Consider the following 16,441-nt stretch of genomic DNA (forward strand, 5'->3'; position numbering starts at 1 on the left):
CACATGTGCAGGAGTGTTTGGGGGGTCTATACAGACAAGAGAAAGTAGTGAAAGGGTATGTGTACACAGTGTGGAGAAATGAGAGTATTTTCACCATGTATGTGTGTGAATTTACATGGAAGGGCAGGAAGGGAGGCGAGTGGGTGAGTGAGTGTGTGTGTCTGTGTGTGTAAAGCAGCTTCTGCCTGCCTCAGGGTACCCAAGAAATCTTCCCCAACAGGGAATTGAAATTTTTTGCCATAAATTTTAAAAAGAGGATTTGTGTAGTCTTTACATTTTTGAATTTAATAGGAACCAACTGCTAATTATTGTCATAGCCATTTTTTCTGTTTTGGTCACCCCAACATTCCAAAACCTATCTCAACGCCTGGCACTTAGTACATGCTCAGTAAATATTTGTTGAGTCAGTGGCACTCATGATTTGAATCTGACTTAACAGAAGATAATGCTGGCTGAGTTCACTGGATGACATAAAGTCAAGGGCAGCAGATACTGAACTAAGCAGGTATTACTTTTGATATTGCAGTTTTCTTTTTGTAATGTGGAGACTCTCATTTTCCCATCAGTTTTCAATCATCCTCAGAGACTGTAGAAACGCTCACAGGCCTGTGGGTCCTAGTGGATATAATGGGGCTGTTCCCTTCTGACCCCCACAGCTGGCTGACCAGGACAAGAGGTAGCCCTAGATATGAGCAGGGGTCTCTGAGAGCAAAGGAGCAGGGTCTGGGCCTTCCTTCAGGAGCATAACCTCTCAGGCCAAGGAAGCACAGTTCTTCTCCCACCCTCGCTTCTGCTGGTGGGCTCCCACTGTGTCCCTCACAGTGAAGCCCCTCAGGTTGCTGGGCTCTGCTCTTGTGGCCTGGCCTCCCACCTACCTCCAGCCCTGTCTTTCTAATTTGATGTCCACACAGTAGCCAGAGTGACCGGGGCTGGCTTCTTAGGTATGTGGCCAGTGCAGTTGCCTAGGACTAGTCTTCAGAAAGGCAGCAGGGCTCTGCAGTCTCCATCTGGAAATGATTCATAACTTGAGCTTTGAGTTTGTGTTTTGTTAGTGAACTCTGATGGGGAAATGGAGCAGGCACTGGGACCTGAGAGCCTCGGCCCCTCTGTGTCCACCTCTCTTTGCCTCCCTAGGATGGATTTCTGGCTGCCCACTCCCTGTCCCCTGGCATCCCTTCCACCCAGAGGCCTGAATTCGGGCTCAAATAAAATTGGGGACCTCTGGATTGGCTCTGGGCATCTTGGGGTGGGACAAGTGACAGCCATACCCCTCCCTGGGCCTCCCTCGGGGTTACCTGTAAACAGTGAGTTGGGGATGGTGGGCCCATGGAAAGGGGAGATTGACTTTCAATCAAAATGCCTCTGGTGGGGTCTCTGCAGTTTCATTTTGTACCAGGCCCTCAAATGGCATAGCCATCCCTAGACATGATGTTTCTACAAACAACATGCCTTGCTAGAGCCTTCCTGGGACACCTACTGATGTCCCCAGATCCCTTCCTTTGACTCATAAAATCCTACATGCCCTGGCTGCATGGCTCTTTGGCCTCCCTCAAACCCCAATCCTGTTTGCTCTGCCTGGAGCAACCTTTCCCTGCCCCTTGGCTTATGGGGATAGCCCTGACACCTCCAAGTCTGGGTTTTCCCTCCATCATAGTGGCGCACTTCCATCACCTGATTGGTCCCTGCCCCAAAGAGGACAGCATCTTTGTCTCTCCTGTTTCCAGCTGCAGCCCAAGTGGGGTGCCCAGTGAGTGTCGCTCAGGGAAGACCAGGTGCCCATCTGCTTTCCAACATCTTTGCCTGGCAATGAGAAAACAGAGGCTCACTGGATGACACAGAGGCTCAAAGAGGATGGCAGCTTACCAGGGTCTCCTGTCGGGATAGGGAAGGTATGGAACTTCCATGTGAGTCCAGTGCCCAGCTTTTCTCTCCCCTGTACCTCTCTGCCAGGGATGCAAGGCCACAAGGTTGAGAAGACCTACTCTCTGCAGGGATGAAGAGCAGTGGGCAAGGCTCTGCCAGGCTCCTCCCCTAGAGAGGCTTTGCTGCCAGCCATGGGGAGGGGTTGCCGGAGTCATAGAGCTTCTCTGGCTTTGACTCATTCCCACAAATAGAGGCACTCCAGTTCCTAGTGTGAAAGATTGGCGTATACAAGATCCAGCCCCAGCTGCAGGGGCATCCCACTTGCTGGGGGTGATGTCCGCTAAAGTTTTCCTATGTATGAATCTCATCCTCCTCCCTGCATTCTTGCTCTTAGGGCTTAAGAATAAATCTGCCTGGGCACACAGATTTCTGTATGTAATTGTAACCCCTCAGAGCTCAGAGAAGGGAAGCACCCAGGGCCTCTGGCTTGTATAAGTCATCTTGGAATGGATATTGGAGCAGCATGGCTCCAGAGCCTGGACCACACAGGATCTATCACCGGTCAGGTGCCTGAGCCATGTCCAGTTGGGAGGAGTGAAGCAGGGAGGGTCCTGCAAAGGAATGGCACCTTAGATGGGCCTGTGAGTATCTCTCAGGGGTGTAAGGGGAAGTCCCTTTATAGCCAGAGGGAACATGAAGCAAAGGTGCAACGGCAAGAAAGGGTAGGAGAGACAAGACTGGAGAAGATGGTTCAGGCCCACAGATGTAGCCAGGTAATTTGGATTTTGGTCTGATGGTTAGGGAGTCATGGCAGGTATCTGAGCAACATGGGGTTGGCTGTGCTCAGGGGGATTTATGCTGGCAGTGCACTGAGGAGTGGATGGGAGGAACCCAGTCAAGCTGCAGTTAGAAGGTCTGGAGGTGACTGTCCCAAACTTGAAGCAGAGTGAAAGCCATCAGAAGGAGGAGACACCAGGGGACATGCAGTCAGTGTCACAGAAGCCAAGATTGCTGAGGAAAGCTGCAGGTAGGACTTGGCACCAGTGAGGTAACCCAGGGCAGGGGGCAGCATGCAGGGCCACATGCAATATGGTGGCATCATGGAGCCTCACAAATAGTAAATGCTCGGTAAAATTTTCATCCAATAAAGAAAGGGAGGCTCTCTCTCATTTCTCACACCTCTTCTTTTGCACACCCTGCCTGAGGCCCTGGAAGGGCCAGTAGGGGCAGTACCTGCCCATGGTTCCCTCTCTGCCAGCACACCCATGTGGCTTCTCTCTCTCCATCCACCCTCCCCCTCCCTGTCCTTATCTTTCCCTTCCGTCTCCATGGCGACTCACCACTTTGGCTCGCCTGCATCCCAGCCTCTGCCAGGGATTCTGAGCCCAGCTCAGTCCCTCCCTCTTCCAGAGCCCTGGTTCCCGCAGTCCTGTCTCCTCCCCCTGGGGTGAGTCCGGAGGCAGCCTCCTCTTCCCGACATCTATTTTCCAGCTCTGACGGAGTCAGCTCCTCTGGGGAGACCAACCCCCCACACCCTCCACCTGCCACAGCTCTACAGCTCTTCCATCTTTACCGCTGGCTGAGGGGCTCGTGGGCCTCAATTCTCGGCTTCCGGACCCTCTCCCTATTCCCAGCCTCCCATGCCGAGGTCTGCTTTGTCAATCATTTCCTTTTGTCACTGGCTTGGCAAACAGGCGAGTCTTGAGATCTGAGGAGGAGGATGGGGGTGGGAAGGGGCTACCTGGGGATGGGGAGTGGGTGTGCGGAGTGGGGATGAGGGGCCACTGAAACCAGGATTCTCTTCTAAATAACGTTTTTGTGTGTGTGTCTTCCCCACCCCCACCCCCCAATTTTCTCTCCAAGGAGAGAAAACGGAGCTTCATGGGAAACAGTAGCAACAGTTGGTAAGTGGCAGGGCCTGCTAGAAGGATTGGTGTAGTGGGTCTTGTCGTTGGGTGGTCCAGGAACAGAGGTGCCTGTGGCTGTCCTAGGGGAGGGAGCATGAGGCTGGTTTGCCAGGCTCTGGAGGGTGGGTTCATCAGGGAGGCTGATTCTAGCTCAGAGTGGGAAAGTGGAAAGAATCTTCTAAGAACCAGAGCCATCTACCCCACCAGTGGGGGGCTCCCATCTTCTCCTTATGGTTCCACCTTGGGGTGTGTTTAAGCTGTTGCGGGAGGTTGTAGAAGGGGTCGCTCCTTGGGCAGTTCAAATGAGTCAGTAACTCTTTGAGGGAGCCCTGGTAGCAGGAGGCTGTGGGAGAAGATTTTCATGAGCATTTGTGCCAGACACTGGGCAGGGTGCTGTGAACGCACTATCTCATCACATGGCTCTGACAGCCCCACGAGGTAGGCGCTCCTCACCTTTCCTCTTGGACAATTAGGAAACCGGGCCTGAATGGAGGCAGGAACCTGCCCACGGTTGTACTTGGTAACATAGCAGAGCCAAGATTCCATCCATTCCAGGCTTTCTCTCTCCCAGGATCACTTTCACCACTGCTCTGCGGATCCCACTCTGGAATCTCCAGGTTCTGGGATGCAAGTCAGTGAGAAACAGGCCAAACATGGACTCTCTGGGAGCAGCCTGTCCACCCCCAAATCCCTGGCCTAAACCCCTGCACCCCACGTGCCGTTCTCAAATGGCCTGTTCTGACCCCCAGGTCCCACACGCCATTCCCCAAGTTGGAGCTGGGCCTGGGTTCCCGGCCCGCAGCGCCCAGGGAGCTTCCTGCCTGCTCCATCTGTCTGGAGAGGCTGCGGGAGCCTGTCTCGCTGGACTGCGGCCATGACTTCTGCACTCGGTGCTTCAGCACTCACCGTGTCCCGGGCTGCGAGCCACCCTGCTGCCCAGAGTGCCGGAAGATATGCAAGCAGAAGAAGGGCCTCCGGAGTCTGGGGGAGAAGATGAAACTCCTGCCTCAGAAGCCACTGCCTCCTGTGCTGCAGGTCCCGGACCAGGCCTCGCTGCGGGGTGGAGGGAGTGGGGAGCGGAGAAACCTGAGTCCAGTCCAAAAGGGGTGTATAGCTTGGCCCTATTCTAGAATGTCAGGGTGAGAAACTAAGTTTGAGGTTGGACACGTTCCAGACTGGGGGTCCGACTCCCACAGTCTGGATGCTCAGGGACTCCTCTTTCTCTTGGCTCAGGAGACCTGTGCTGTGAGGGCAGAACCTCTGCTGCTGGTACGAATCAACGCGTCCGGAGGCCTCATCCTGCGGATGGGGGCCATCAACCGCTGCCTGAAGCACCCCCTGGCCAGGGACACCCCTATCTGCCTCCTTGCTGTTCTGGGGGAGCAGCACTCAGGGAAGACCTTCCTCCTTAACCATTTACTCCAGGGGCTGCCAGGCCTGGTGAGGGCGAGTTGGGGAGAGGGGCTGGGGACAGGTTAGAGGTCCCAGCCTGGCTTTAAGAGGAGAATGGAGGCTGGATGCACCAACTGATGCTCTCCTCTGTCCTGTAGGAGTCCAATGAGGGCGGCTGGCCTAGAGGAGGGGGATCCCTACAGGGATTCAGATGGGGTGCCAACAACCTTACCAGGGGCATATGGATGTGGAGCCACCCCTTCCTTCTGGGAAAAGAAGGGAGGAAGGTGAGGGGGAGAAAGGGCAGAGGAGGTCAAGTTTGGGTCAGGGAGGGGGAAGGGAAGAGAGAGAGCAGAGATGGGAAAAGAGGAAGAGAATTGAGAAAAAACTTTGAGGCAAGGACAAGAAGACAGGATAGGCAGAGGTGCTGAGGCAGTCTTGACTCCTTGGCTTGTCCCCTCCGCTACACAGGTGGCCGTGTTTCTGGTGGACATAGGGGACGCCATGAGCTCTGAACTGAGCAGAGAAACAAGGACCAAGCTTTGTGCCCTTACCACGATGCTGAGCTCCTACCAGGTGAGGGCGCTGTGATCTGACACCCCAACCTCACCTGCCCTGACTCAGCTCAGCTTTCTGCAAACCTGGAGCATCTCGGCTAGGTCTGGCCCTCAGAACGCAGGGGCTGGTCACCTGGCAGGTTCAAGGGGTGTCCCTGCAAAGGAATGAAACCCCAAGTTGGTGAAAGCGGGAACAGTTTGTTCTAAAGGTGGGTCAGAAGTCCCTGGGAGCAGCTGAAGGCCTGCAGGATCATTCTCCAACCTACCTTCTGCCCCTCATAGACAGCCAACTGCTTTATAGCCTGTGGAAGCTCCTGGGCTGATCTCTCCCAGGTCCGAAGCCCCACAGTTGGCCTGTGAGTTCCTCCCTCACTGAGGTCTTCCCAGTATCTCTGCCTTTGCAGACCCTCTTCCATTTTGTTCTCCTTGGTTCCAGATCCTCAACACCTCTCAGGAGCTGAAGGAGACAGACCTAGAATATCTGGAGGTGAGGAGACATCTGGTGTTGGGGTGCCACCCCCATCTCTGCCCTGACTATAAGACTAGGGGACTGGACCAGCTGGAATCAGATGCCTTTCAGTTCTGGCCTAGGATTTTATGACCTGGAGCTGGGTTGGGGGGTTTGAGGGTAGAGGGCAACACATGAGACACCTGGTTGAGAGGAGGCCAGATAGGCCTGGAGCTGGGAGCCAGGAGCATGGATTGTACAGTGAACCTAGTGTGGAGGGGAGGCACAGAACTGGAGTGTCCCAGCCGCGACCCTCTGTGTCCTGCTTCTAGATGTTTCTCCATATGGCTGAGGTGATGGGCAGGCATTTTGGGATGGTGCCAATCCAGGTGAGATACCCATTTCTGGACTCGTCACCTAGACCCAGATATCCCCACCCCACCAGCTGCTGGTGTCAGGACCTCTTCTCTTCTAGCACATGGATCTCTTAGTTCGTGACTCATCCCATCCCAACAAGGCAGGGCAGGGGCACATGGATGATGTCATCCAGGTGAGTGTTCAGAGGGAGGAGAGAGGGGAGGGTAGGCAGGGCAGAGTTGAGGGGTCCTGTAGGCAAACTAGAAATGGGGCTCGACCCCTAGCCTAGAGCTCTCCCCATTCGTCTCTTAGAAATCCAGCAAATACCCCAGGGTTCGAGAGCTGCTCCAGGGGAGGCGAGCCCGTTGTTACCTCCTGCCTGCTCCAAGGAGGCGGTGGGCCACCAAAGACCACAGAAGCCCAGGCAGTGAGTATCCCCAGCAGCAAAGTCCTCCCCAGCTTGCCCTTCTCTGGGCAACTGGATCCTCCTCACATTAGCCAGTGTCTCCTAGCCTCTGACACCCTTTCTCTTCCCAAAGCCCAGTCCTGTTCAGCCCCTGGTCTCCTTAGCATGAGGAATCTTTTCCTCAGACACAGATGACAATTTCCACCACCTCCGAGCGTACGTCACTGATGTGCTGAATGCTGCCCCCCAGCATGCCAAGAGCCGCTGCCAAGGGTACTGGAGTGAAGGGCGCCCCATGGCCAGGGGAGACAGACGTCTGTTCACAGGACAGCAGTTAGCTCAGGAAATCAAGGTGTGAAAATTCCCCAGAGACCCAGGAGAGCCCACTGGCTTCCCATCCCCCCCTGATCCCTCCAATGGTGTCTCTGCAGAACCTTTCAGGCTGGATGGGGAAAACAGGGCCTGGGTTCGCCTCTCCAGATGAGGTACAGAGCTCCCTGGAAAGGCCCACGGGGCAGGAGGGAGGCTGGCTGGTGTGCCCTGGGATCTGGGAAGGAAGGAGGGAGGCAGCCTGGGTTTTCCCGTGGACAGATGGCTGCTCAGCTGCACGACCTGAGGATGGTGGAAACTGCCAAGAAGGAGTTTGAGGAGTATGTGCGGCAGCAGGTGAGTGCCGGGCCCGCATGCGGGCCAGGTATCTTGCCAGGCAGGCCCACATGGCGGAAGGACTCCGGGTCTCCTGGTCAGGATGCATTCTTTCTCCTCCTGGCACAGGACATGGCCACCAAGCGCATATTCTCAGCGCTCCGGGTCCTTCCTGACACCATGCGGAACCTCCTCTTCGCTCAGAAAGACGCCATCCTGGCTCGCCACAGAGCAGCTTTGCTGTGCCGGGGGAGAGAGCACGCCTTGGAGGCCCTGGAGGCCGAGCTGCAGGCTGAGGCTAAGGCCTTCATGGACGCCTACACCATGCGCTTCTGTGGTCACCTGGCTGCTGTGGGCGGTGCCGTGGGGGCGGGGCTCATGGGCCTGGCCGGAGGTGTGGTGGGCGCAGGCATGGCCGCAGCAGCACTGGCTGCGGAGGCTGGGATGGTGGCAGCTGGAGCGGCAGTGGGAGCTACAGGCGCTGCTGTGGTCGGGGGTGGTGTGGGTGCTGGGTTGGCTGCCACCGTGGGCTGCATGGAGAAGGAGGAGGATGAGAGGGTGCAGGAAGGGGACCGAGAGCCCCTGCTCCAGGAGGAGTAACAGTCCCCAGGAGACAGTAAAGGGAAGGAGAGACGTGAGGTGGGAAGAAAGGAAGTGGGGGAGGGGGTGATGTTCCGAGGACCCCCGTTTACTGCACTAACCAGTGTGCCGAATGCGCAGCGTCTGGGTGGCTGGCTGAGCTGAAGAATCAAGGTGACCCCAGGAACCTAAGGAGGCCTTTGAGGTCCAAGAGGAAATATTTGGGGTAGTAAATAGAGTATAGGGCCTGTTGCCGATTGTAGACGACTGCTAGCCTGCCACTAACCTAAATAAACTTGACCACAGTGTCTCCCACCAAGAGTTAGGCTCCACCCTCCCCACCCTGGTTTATTTCCCCAGGGTTGTAGGAAGGCTGAGCATTCTGGAAGTCCTTCCTGCAGTGGATCCTTTCACAGATGGGATCAACCCCAGGTCGAGTGTCCTTGGTGTTTAGGATTGGGAGCACTGATGAGAGGCTGGTGAAGAGAGAGAAGGAGGGGGGCCACTGGACAAAACCAAAGTGTCTGGGTGTGGTGGACAGTGGTCTAACCCCTGAAGTGGAAAAACTTGTCCCTGTGACTCTTCCTAAAGCTGCCCCCGAGGAAGGTGGTACTCTAGGGAGTCTGCATGTGCACCTCAAATGGAGTCCCTGTAGGTGTCCCTCACGGCTATGTCCTTTTTCATGCCTGGTCAGGTACAGAGTGCCTATGTTTTTTTGTGGAATGCCATCCCAGCAATGGGTTAAATGCCAAAGAAAAACACCTGCAATTGCATCTGGTGCTGAAGCAGACAGCCCCGGGAACAGTCCATGAAAGGCCTGCAAAACACCAACAAGGGAGCACATTCTACTACACACTCCACCCAGCCTGTGAGAAGATTCCTCTGTTCCAAGTTAGCAGAAAGCCTGGGTGCAGCCTCTACAGAGAACCTGAGGGCCCAGAGCCCCTCCCAGGGGGACAGGCAAGTCTTACTAGGAAGACTTTTAGACTATTAAACTGTAAAGGGTTAAAGGGTGCACTATATGACAAATAAAATGTGTGTGCTTAAATGTCACCTTCCCAGTAAATTCTTAAAATGGTTCTTGAATTCAGCTCCCAAGAGGGCTCTGGAGCAGGTAGAAATGAACCAAGGTGCTCCATTATGGGGACTCATGGATGGGAAGAGGGAGACTGAAATTCAAGAGATCTGGGAGCTCAGTGTCCAAAGCCCCTGCTCAGGAGGGCTCAGGCCAATGGTCAAGGGCATGGCCACCCTCACAGGCTTGTCCACTAGGACTTGGGGTCCTGCTCCCCGGGGCCTTGTGAACAGGCAGTCACCTGGCATCTGTCTGGGCATAGGAAAGAATGGAGGCATAGATGGGGAGTCCTTGCTAAAGCCATGGAGAGAGGAAGAGCCCAGGAATAATTCTGCAAGGCCAGCCAGCTGGGGGCTCACCTATGGTTTCTCCTCCCTGCCCCAGGCTCACATCTCAGAATTATAGCAGCGGTCACAGTGTCCAAACCCTTCTTTTTACAGATGGAAACCCAGGGAGGGGAAGTCTCAGCTAATGCTCCACAGCTGTCTGACAACAGATGCAGGGGAGCCCTGGACTCCCGACCCCTCAGTTGGTGGGTGTTCTTCCACAGACATCAGTAGAGATTCTGTTAGATTTGGCTGTGCTGAAATCAAGACACTCCTCTTTGGTGACTTCTGACCGCCCCCACCTCAATCCAGTCCAGCTCTGGGAAATGGTGTTGGGAGACAGAGGCCGAAGGATGTGGTCTAGGACACATGGCTCAACAGTAGAAGTTGTAATTAGCAAGCTGGAGACAAAATAGTGATGCAGAGAAATCCCAGGATGAGGAACTGGTGGGGTGAAGACAGAGGACTGAGGATGACTCTAACTTTTAAGGACTGAGCCGGAGGTGAGGATAGGGTCCACATTCAGAGAGGTATTTATTGAGAAAGGCTTCCTGGAAGCATCTCTCTGGGTCCTTCCTTCATCATCTCTGGGCACGTAGCTACAAAACCTCCCAGACTTTGGAGCTGGCAGGCTGAGGACTTGGGGAGGGCTTTAGAGAAATCACCAAGGGAGGGTACTATCTAGCTAGAGTCCCACCCAGTGGCTCTGGGAGGAACTGCAGTGGCTACTTCTCCCTGCTCTTTGGACAGAAGGGAACACTGACCTAGAGGTAGTAGTACTCTGCAAAGGCAAGACAAGTCATATTAGGTAGTGTGTGTCTTGTGCCTTAAAGCTTTCGAAGCATCTTCCTAAACATCATCTTCCCTAAGCCTCAAAACCATCTCATACAGTATATAGAGTACCCATTTTTACAGAAGCTCAGAAAAATGATGTGTCTCAGTTGAAATAGCTAGTCAGAAATAAGCCAGGACTTGAACCCAAGATTTCTAATGCTAAATTCCTTGCTTGTGAGCCCTCAACTCACAAGTCTCTCCAGACTCCAAGACCAGGTCTCTGGGTCCTAAACCCAATTAGGGGGCTTCCTGGGCTTCCAACATTGGCTCTATATATTTCACGAGAGCCCGAGCGACTCTTAGCTGCATGCCGAAGTCTGGCTGGTTTCTCTTTTATGACCTGTTGAAGGTGACTCCAAGATTCTCTAAGAGTCTCGTGTTAGAGATCTGGTGACTGACTTTGGGTTCCTGCTTCTGAGGCCTCCCTCATATTGAAGATGGCAGTACCACAATACAAAAGGAAACCGTATCCTTCATCCCTCCTATAGACTAAATGTTTGTGTCCCCTGTCAAATTCATATATTGAAACTCTAATCATCAATGTGATGATATTAAGAGGCGAGGCCTTAGGGAAGTGGAGCCCTCATGATTGGGATTAGTGATTTATAAAATAGGCTCAGAGAGAACCTCAGAACCTTCTATCATGTGAGGACATAGAATTCTATGAACGAGGAAGAGAGTCTCATCAGCTATCACACCAAATCTGCCAGCATCATGACTTGGGCTTCCTAACCTCCAGAATTGTGAAAAATAAATGTTTTTAAGCCACCCAGTAATAGTATTTTGTTATAGCAGCCCCTTGACTGCATGGAGCAAGGGCCCCCTGACCTGCATGAAAGCAAGTCACAAGTAAGGAAAAACCTTTCTTGCATTAAGTGGGAGTGATATGTAGGTTTATTTATTACTACATCATAGCCCGTGCTACCCTAAATAACACAGAAACTTGTTTCTTGGTGATGCCCTAATAAAAACCTAAATTATCAGTGGCTATCTGGAAGGCAGTAAGGAAACACACTGTTGAATTCATTTTATGTCCTGACATAACATTTGGTAAAAACATTGCCTACGAGAACCTAGAGGGTAGACCCTTGTGATGTCAAGGAAAATAAAAACCCAGAAAATCCTCCTCACAAAAGTAGAAAAGAAATAGTTCTGTTATCAAATAAGCATTAAACCAGGCTGGGCCGCATCATGCGTAATCTGCTGTTTAGAAAATGGGATTACAAAGAGAGAAAAGATATCCCATCATTTTCGTATAACCAGGCAGATACAGCCCAGCACATGCATGTTCTCATCTGTGAAGACTTGTCCTCAGATGAGAGGACTTGACAGCACCATTTGCTATAGGTGTTTTCAGAGTTCACCTTAAATTCACCAGGTAATTTGGGTGGCCATCTGTTCTGGTTAATTGACTATCTGAAGGAAAAAGAAAACTTGTATTTCTATGACAAGCAGGTAGTCAAGGTGCCTCGGCAAAACTCCCAGGGTGCCAGAGCCCTATTTTCCTTGACTCCCAGGCCCTTCTGAACAAAATTCCTAAGTTTCAATTATGGTAAGAGCCTTCTTTAAGCTTTTAAAAGATTTGCATACATATCAAAAGGACAGAGGAAGTATTTACAAACACAAGTTTTCTCCAGGGAAAGAAGGGGGAGAAAAAGATCTCTTTACTTTTTATAACAAGGAAAATTCAGTCTTATTTTTATTTACTATTACAATTTTCCACTTTTGTCACTCTCTTATAGTAACACTATAATTTCGAATGACCTCCATTGCTGTTTCTACCTTTCTGTGGGCATTTTGTAGCCATCAAAATATTCAGTGATTCTATAGTAAAATGCAAAGCAATTATCAGACTCACAATGAGGTGAATTAGAAAAGTAAGTACAATATGTGACTTGGGAGAAAATCTTTAAACATGTACACCCCATGGTAAATATCTAAAACAAGTTATTGGTTATATAAGAAAGGGAAAAGTATCTTTTTCTTCTACTTGTTAAAAGCAAAACAGGTCCAAAATGGAGTCGCTTATGCTAAGCTCCACATCATCAAACTGAGACTTAATTATAGTTTGGGCCTTTCCCAGAAATGGAATCTTAAACGAGTCAATCAGGAATCACCTGGTCAGCACTAGTGAGATAATCTGCCTGATAAGACCCTTGCCATCTCCTAAAGGAAAGTAACCTTGCAACAACCAATTTTATACCTTGTATTGTGGTGGCTGAAAAATTGACTCTTACTGGAAATTACTGTTTGACTATTGCTATGGGCACGTAGGCCTTTAGTTGTAGGAACATAACATTCTAAACAAGCTTTCTGCTTCTGTAACCCCCGCTTGCACACCTGACCTGTGGGTCGACAGGTAATGAATAGAAGAAAGATAGACCTTTGTGTTTAGACAGAATGAAACATTAGATTTTGGGCTTAAAACCCCTGTACCTCTACATTTCGGGGCTGCTTAATTTGGGGTCTGTGTACCCCTGGCAGACCCAACTGGCTGAATAAAGAGTGTTTCCTATAACTCACTGAGTTCCCGTGGTCCGTGTGTCTTTCGGGGGCTGGTGGCCACAACAGTATAACTTCCTTGTTGCTGCTCTCCTCTGCTTATAAATGTCTTCTATTTTCTACAGGAGCTTGGAGCTCCTTTCCATTTGCTGGAAAGGATACAACCCGATTCGTGAATCATTGAATAAATCCAGTAAGATCTTTAAAATTTGAATTTTTTAAAACATTCTTTTCTAAATTCTTGGTGTAATGGCTAAAAAATGATGGCTAGAAATTTATTACTTGCAGGAAAATTACTGCTTGGCCATGCCCATGGGAACATGGCTATGTCCATGGGAACATAGGCTGTCACCCATAGGATGATAACATTCTAAACAAGCTTTCTGCTTCTGTAGCCCCGCTTACACACCTGACCCGTGAGTTGACAGGTAATGAGTAGAAGAAAGATAGCCCTTCGTGTTTAGACAGAATGAAGAATGGGATTTGGGGCTTAAAAACCCTGTACCTCTACATTTCAAGGCTGCTTAATTTGGGGTCTGCGTACCCCTGGCAGACCCAGCTGGCTGAATAAAGAGTGTTTCCTATAACTCACTGAGTTCTGGTGGTCCATGTGTCTTTCGGGGGCTGGTGGCTACAACATTGGCTGGGCCCCTCTAACAAATGGTAGATTAGTAAAAGAAAAGCATGCAAATGTATTTAATATAAATTTTATGTGATGTGAGTGACTTCGTAAAGAAATGAAGACCCAGAGAAGTGTTTATGCCTGGGTGTCTTAATGCTAGGTTCGATGAAGTGTGGAAAGTTGTGGGAAAATGTGATAGAACAAAGGGTATGAGCTAAGTGTAGTTAGGGGAATGCTGGTTCATTCAGATTTCTCTCGTCCTCCCTCCATCTTCAGGGATAAGGATGCTCTTTTTCTCTCTGTAGAGGGAGAAGACCTCCCACATAAGAGTTTTATGACTTATTTCATGGAAAGTCCTCTCTGAACCAGCCATTTCTCAAATTCTTTCACTTGAGATAAATTCAATATGCCAGGTGCTATATTTTGGAGTAGTGCGTCCTGATAAGCAACATGCAAAAATTCTCCTATGATGTCTCTTAATTTTACAAACTGTGTTGATTTTATTGTTTGCATTTTCACACGATTGACTATTTGAGTATTATTTGGTATTTGCTCACAAAGTCTTACTCAGTCCCAGCCTAAGGAATAACATAAACCCAGAGCCTGATAAGCTAACATGTTAAGAATTTTCTTCTAAGGCCCAATAAACTTGTCATGAGTTCCCATCAATTGCACAAGTAACTTCACAGTTACCTAATTAAAGCTGTTTAGTAATAATCCTAGCATCTTAAATAATATTTCCCATATGCAAAACATAAAGACACCATGGCCTTTACATACTATCAAAGCCTTCTTGTGAAGCTCCCTGGAAGGGCACAGTTCAGTTTCCAATGGTTACTCTCCATGGCTCTAGTTTTAAGTCTTGAGGACATACCATATGCCATTTTCTCATCAGTACAAATCAATTGTTATATTATTATAGCAGGTCTGTCATGCTGAACTAGAGAGGATATCTTAGTGCTGCTTCGTTGCTTACTGCTAAGCTGTTTTATCACTGAGCATCTCTGAGTCCTTTGTGGTGAGTTTTTGTTCCACCATTAAAATATTCCCAAGAGTCCAATTTCAGATTTTCCCCATTTCCATTACGATTGTATTATATGTTTTTCATAATTAGCCAAAAAGCACTGAGTTTATTAGTTAAAGTATTAATATAAAAAATCACTGGTGAAAAAGGCAAAGGGATAAAGACATACACATTGGTAGTTACAAAACAGTCTGTGGAACGTGGAGTACAGCATAGGGAATATAGTCAATATTACTGTAATGGCTCTGTGCAGAGCCAGATGGGTGCTAGTGTAATTGAGGCAATCACTTCATAAATTATTAAATGTCTAACCATTGTACTGTATACTCGAAGTTAATTTATATATATTTTAAAAAGCATTAGCTGGACCTTGCCTGTTCTATTACTCCAAGGATTGTAGCTAATATATTTCTTTGTTTTTAGATGGTCCCAAAAAAGCCCATTATAAACAGTTTCATAAAGGAAGGGCCCAGGGGACACAATTCCACTTATAAAGACTATCAGCCTCAGACATTTTGTGCCAAATTTTGGGTTTAAGTAATGACAAATATTCTCTCCTTGACCAAACTCTACTCTGGATCTTCTGAATTCTCCTCAGCTGGGCCCTGACTTTTTGCTTTAGTGTTTGTCTCTGTGCAATATTGCGATTTATAAGAAATATATCTTTTTTAAATATATTTTTTATATTTATAAGAAATATATCAGATGACCAAAATATATTTCTCATATTTATTTAGTCTTCATCCATAGTTTCTGGCTCGCAGCTCCCAAACCATTGGAATTTCCTAAGTAATAAAAGAGATTTTTAAAAAAGTCTTTGTTATGTCAATGAAATGACATAGCAGCACCTAAGAATGAAGGCTGGTTGACCAGAGAACCAACAATGTGCTGAGGGGTTGGAACTTCCCCACTGGAGAGAGGGACTGGAAGTTTAATTAGTCACCAATAGCCAATGATGTAATCAATCACACGTATGTATATATGTATGTATGTATGTATGTATGTATGTATGTATGTATGTGTGTAATGAAAAGCTAAGAGGACGGGGTTCAGAGAGCTTCCTGGTTGGTGAACTCATGGAGATGTGGGGAGAGTAGCGCCGGAGAGAGTATGGAAATTCCTTGCCTTTTCCATCATCTCTTCTATCTGACAGTTTCGGAGTTATATCCTTTTACAATAAACCAGTGCCCTAGCAAGTGAAATATTTCTCTGAGTTCTGTGAGCTGTTCTAGCAAATTGATCAAATCCAAGGAGGAGGTCCTCATTCTCAGTGAGAACCTCTGATTCATAGCCAGTTGATCAGAAGCACAGGTAACAACCTGGACTTGTGACTGGTGCCTGAAGTGGGTGAAGGCAGTCTTGTAGTACTGAGCCCTTAAACTGTGGAATCTGATACTATCTCTGGGTAGATGGTGTCAGAATTGAGTTGAACGCTCAGACTCCCTACTGATGTCTAAGAATTATTCGTGGGTTGGAGGAAAGCCCACTACATTGGCAACTGAATATCAGAACACCAATTTACTCTGCATTGCCTAATTTTAGCAAGAATCCTGATAAATCGGTTTAGCCAGAACTCCCACCCTTGATATCTGATGACCTTTGATATCTGATCAGTTTCCTCAGTCCTGCTACCATTGCCCCAAGTGATGTCCTATCATCCTGATCTGCCTTCAGCAAGACTCCTGTTAGGTGGATTTAGCCAGAATCCCCACTTACCCCTGATGTTTCCTCATATTAGTTTTCCATCCATTGATCCCCACTCTGCTCCTTGCCTATAAATTCCCAATTTTCTTTGTCGTATGTGGAGCTGAGCCCAATGTCTTCCCTCACTGTAAGACCCCATTGCAGTGTCCCTGCACCTATCACCATGATCCTGAATAAAGTCTGCCTTATGATTCTTAAAA

General features: G+C 49.3%; 1 protein-coding gene across 3 annotated transcripts; it reads left to right on the top strand.

Moving 5' to 3' along the window:
• Positions 1-3,191: 3,191 nt before the first annotated feature.
• On the top strand, positions 3,192-9,207 carry RNF112 (ring finger protein 112). 3 transcript variants are annotated; one of them, XM_016145154.2, is made up of 14 exons: positions 3,192-3,557; positions 3,727-3,767; positions 4,520-4,805; positions 5,004-5,210; positions 5,321-5,449; positions 5,634-5,738; positions 6,156-6,206; positions 6,500-6,556; positions 6,643-6,717; positions 6,837-6,951; positions 7,116-7,282; positions 7,362-7,415; positions 7,522-7,596; positions 7,678-9,207. In XM_016145154.2, the coding sequence occupies exons 1-14, from the start codon at positions 3,504-3,506 to the stop codon at positions 8,173-8,175; spliced, it is 1,914 nt and encodes a 637-aa protein (XP_016000640.2). In that variant the 5' UTR covers positions 3,192-3,503; the 3' UTR covers positions 8,176-9,207. The 3 variants fall into 3 exon arrangements, with proteins under 3 accessions (XP_016000640.2, XP_016000641.2, XP_036079456.1); XM_016145155.2 differs by having other exon boundaries at positions 7,705-9,207; XM_036223563.1 differs by lacking the exon at positions 5,321-5,449.
• The last annotated feature ends 7,234 nt before the right edge of the window (positions 9,208-16,441 follow it).

Source organism: Rousettus aegyptiacus, unplaced genomic scaffold (assembly GCF_014176215.1).
Source record: "Rousettus aegyptiacus isolate mRouAeg1 unplaced genomic scaffold, mRouAeg1.p scaffold_m13_p_6, whole genome shotgun sequence".
In the NCBI taxonomy this organism is placed as follows: Eukaryota; Metazoa; Chordata; class Mammalia; order Chiroptera; family Pteropodidae; genus Rousettus; species Rousettus aegyptiacus.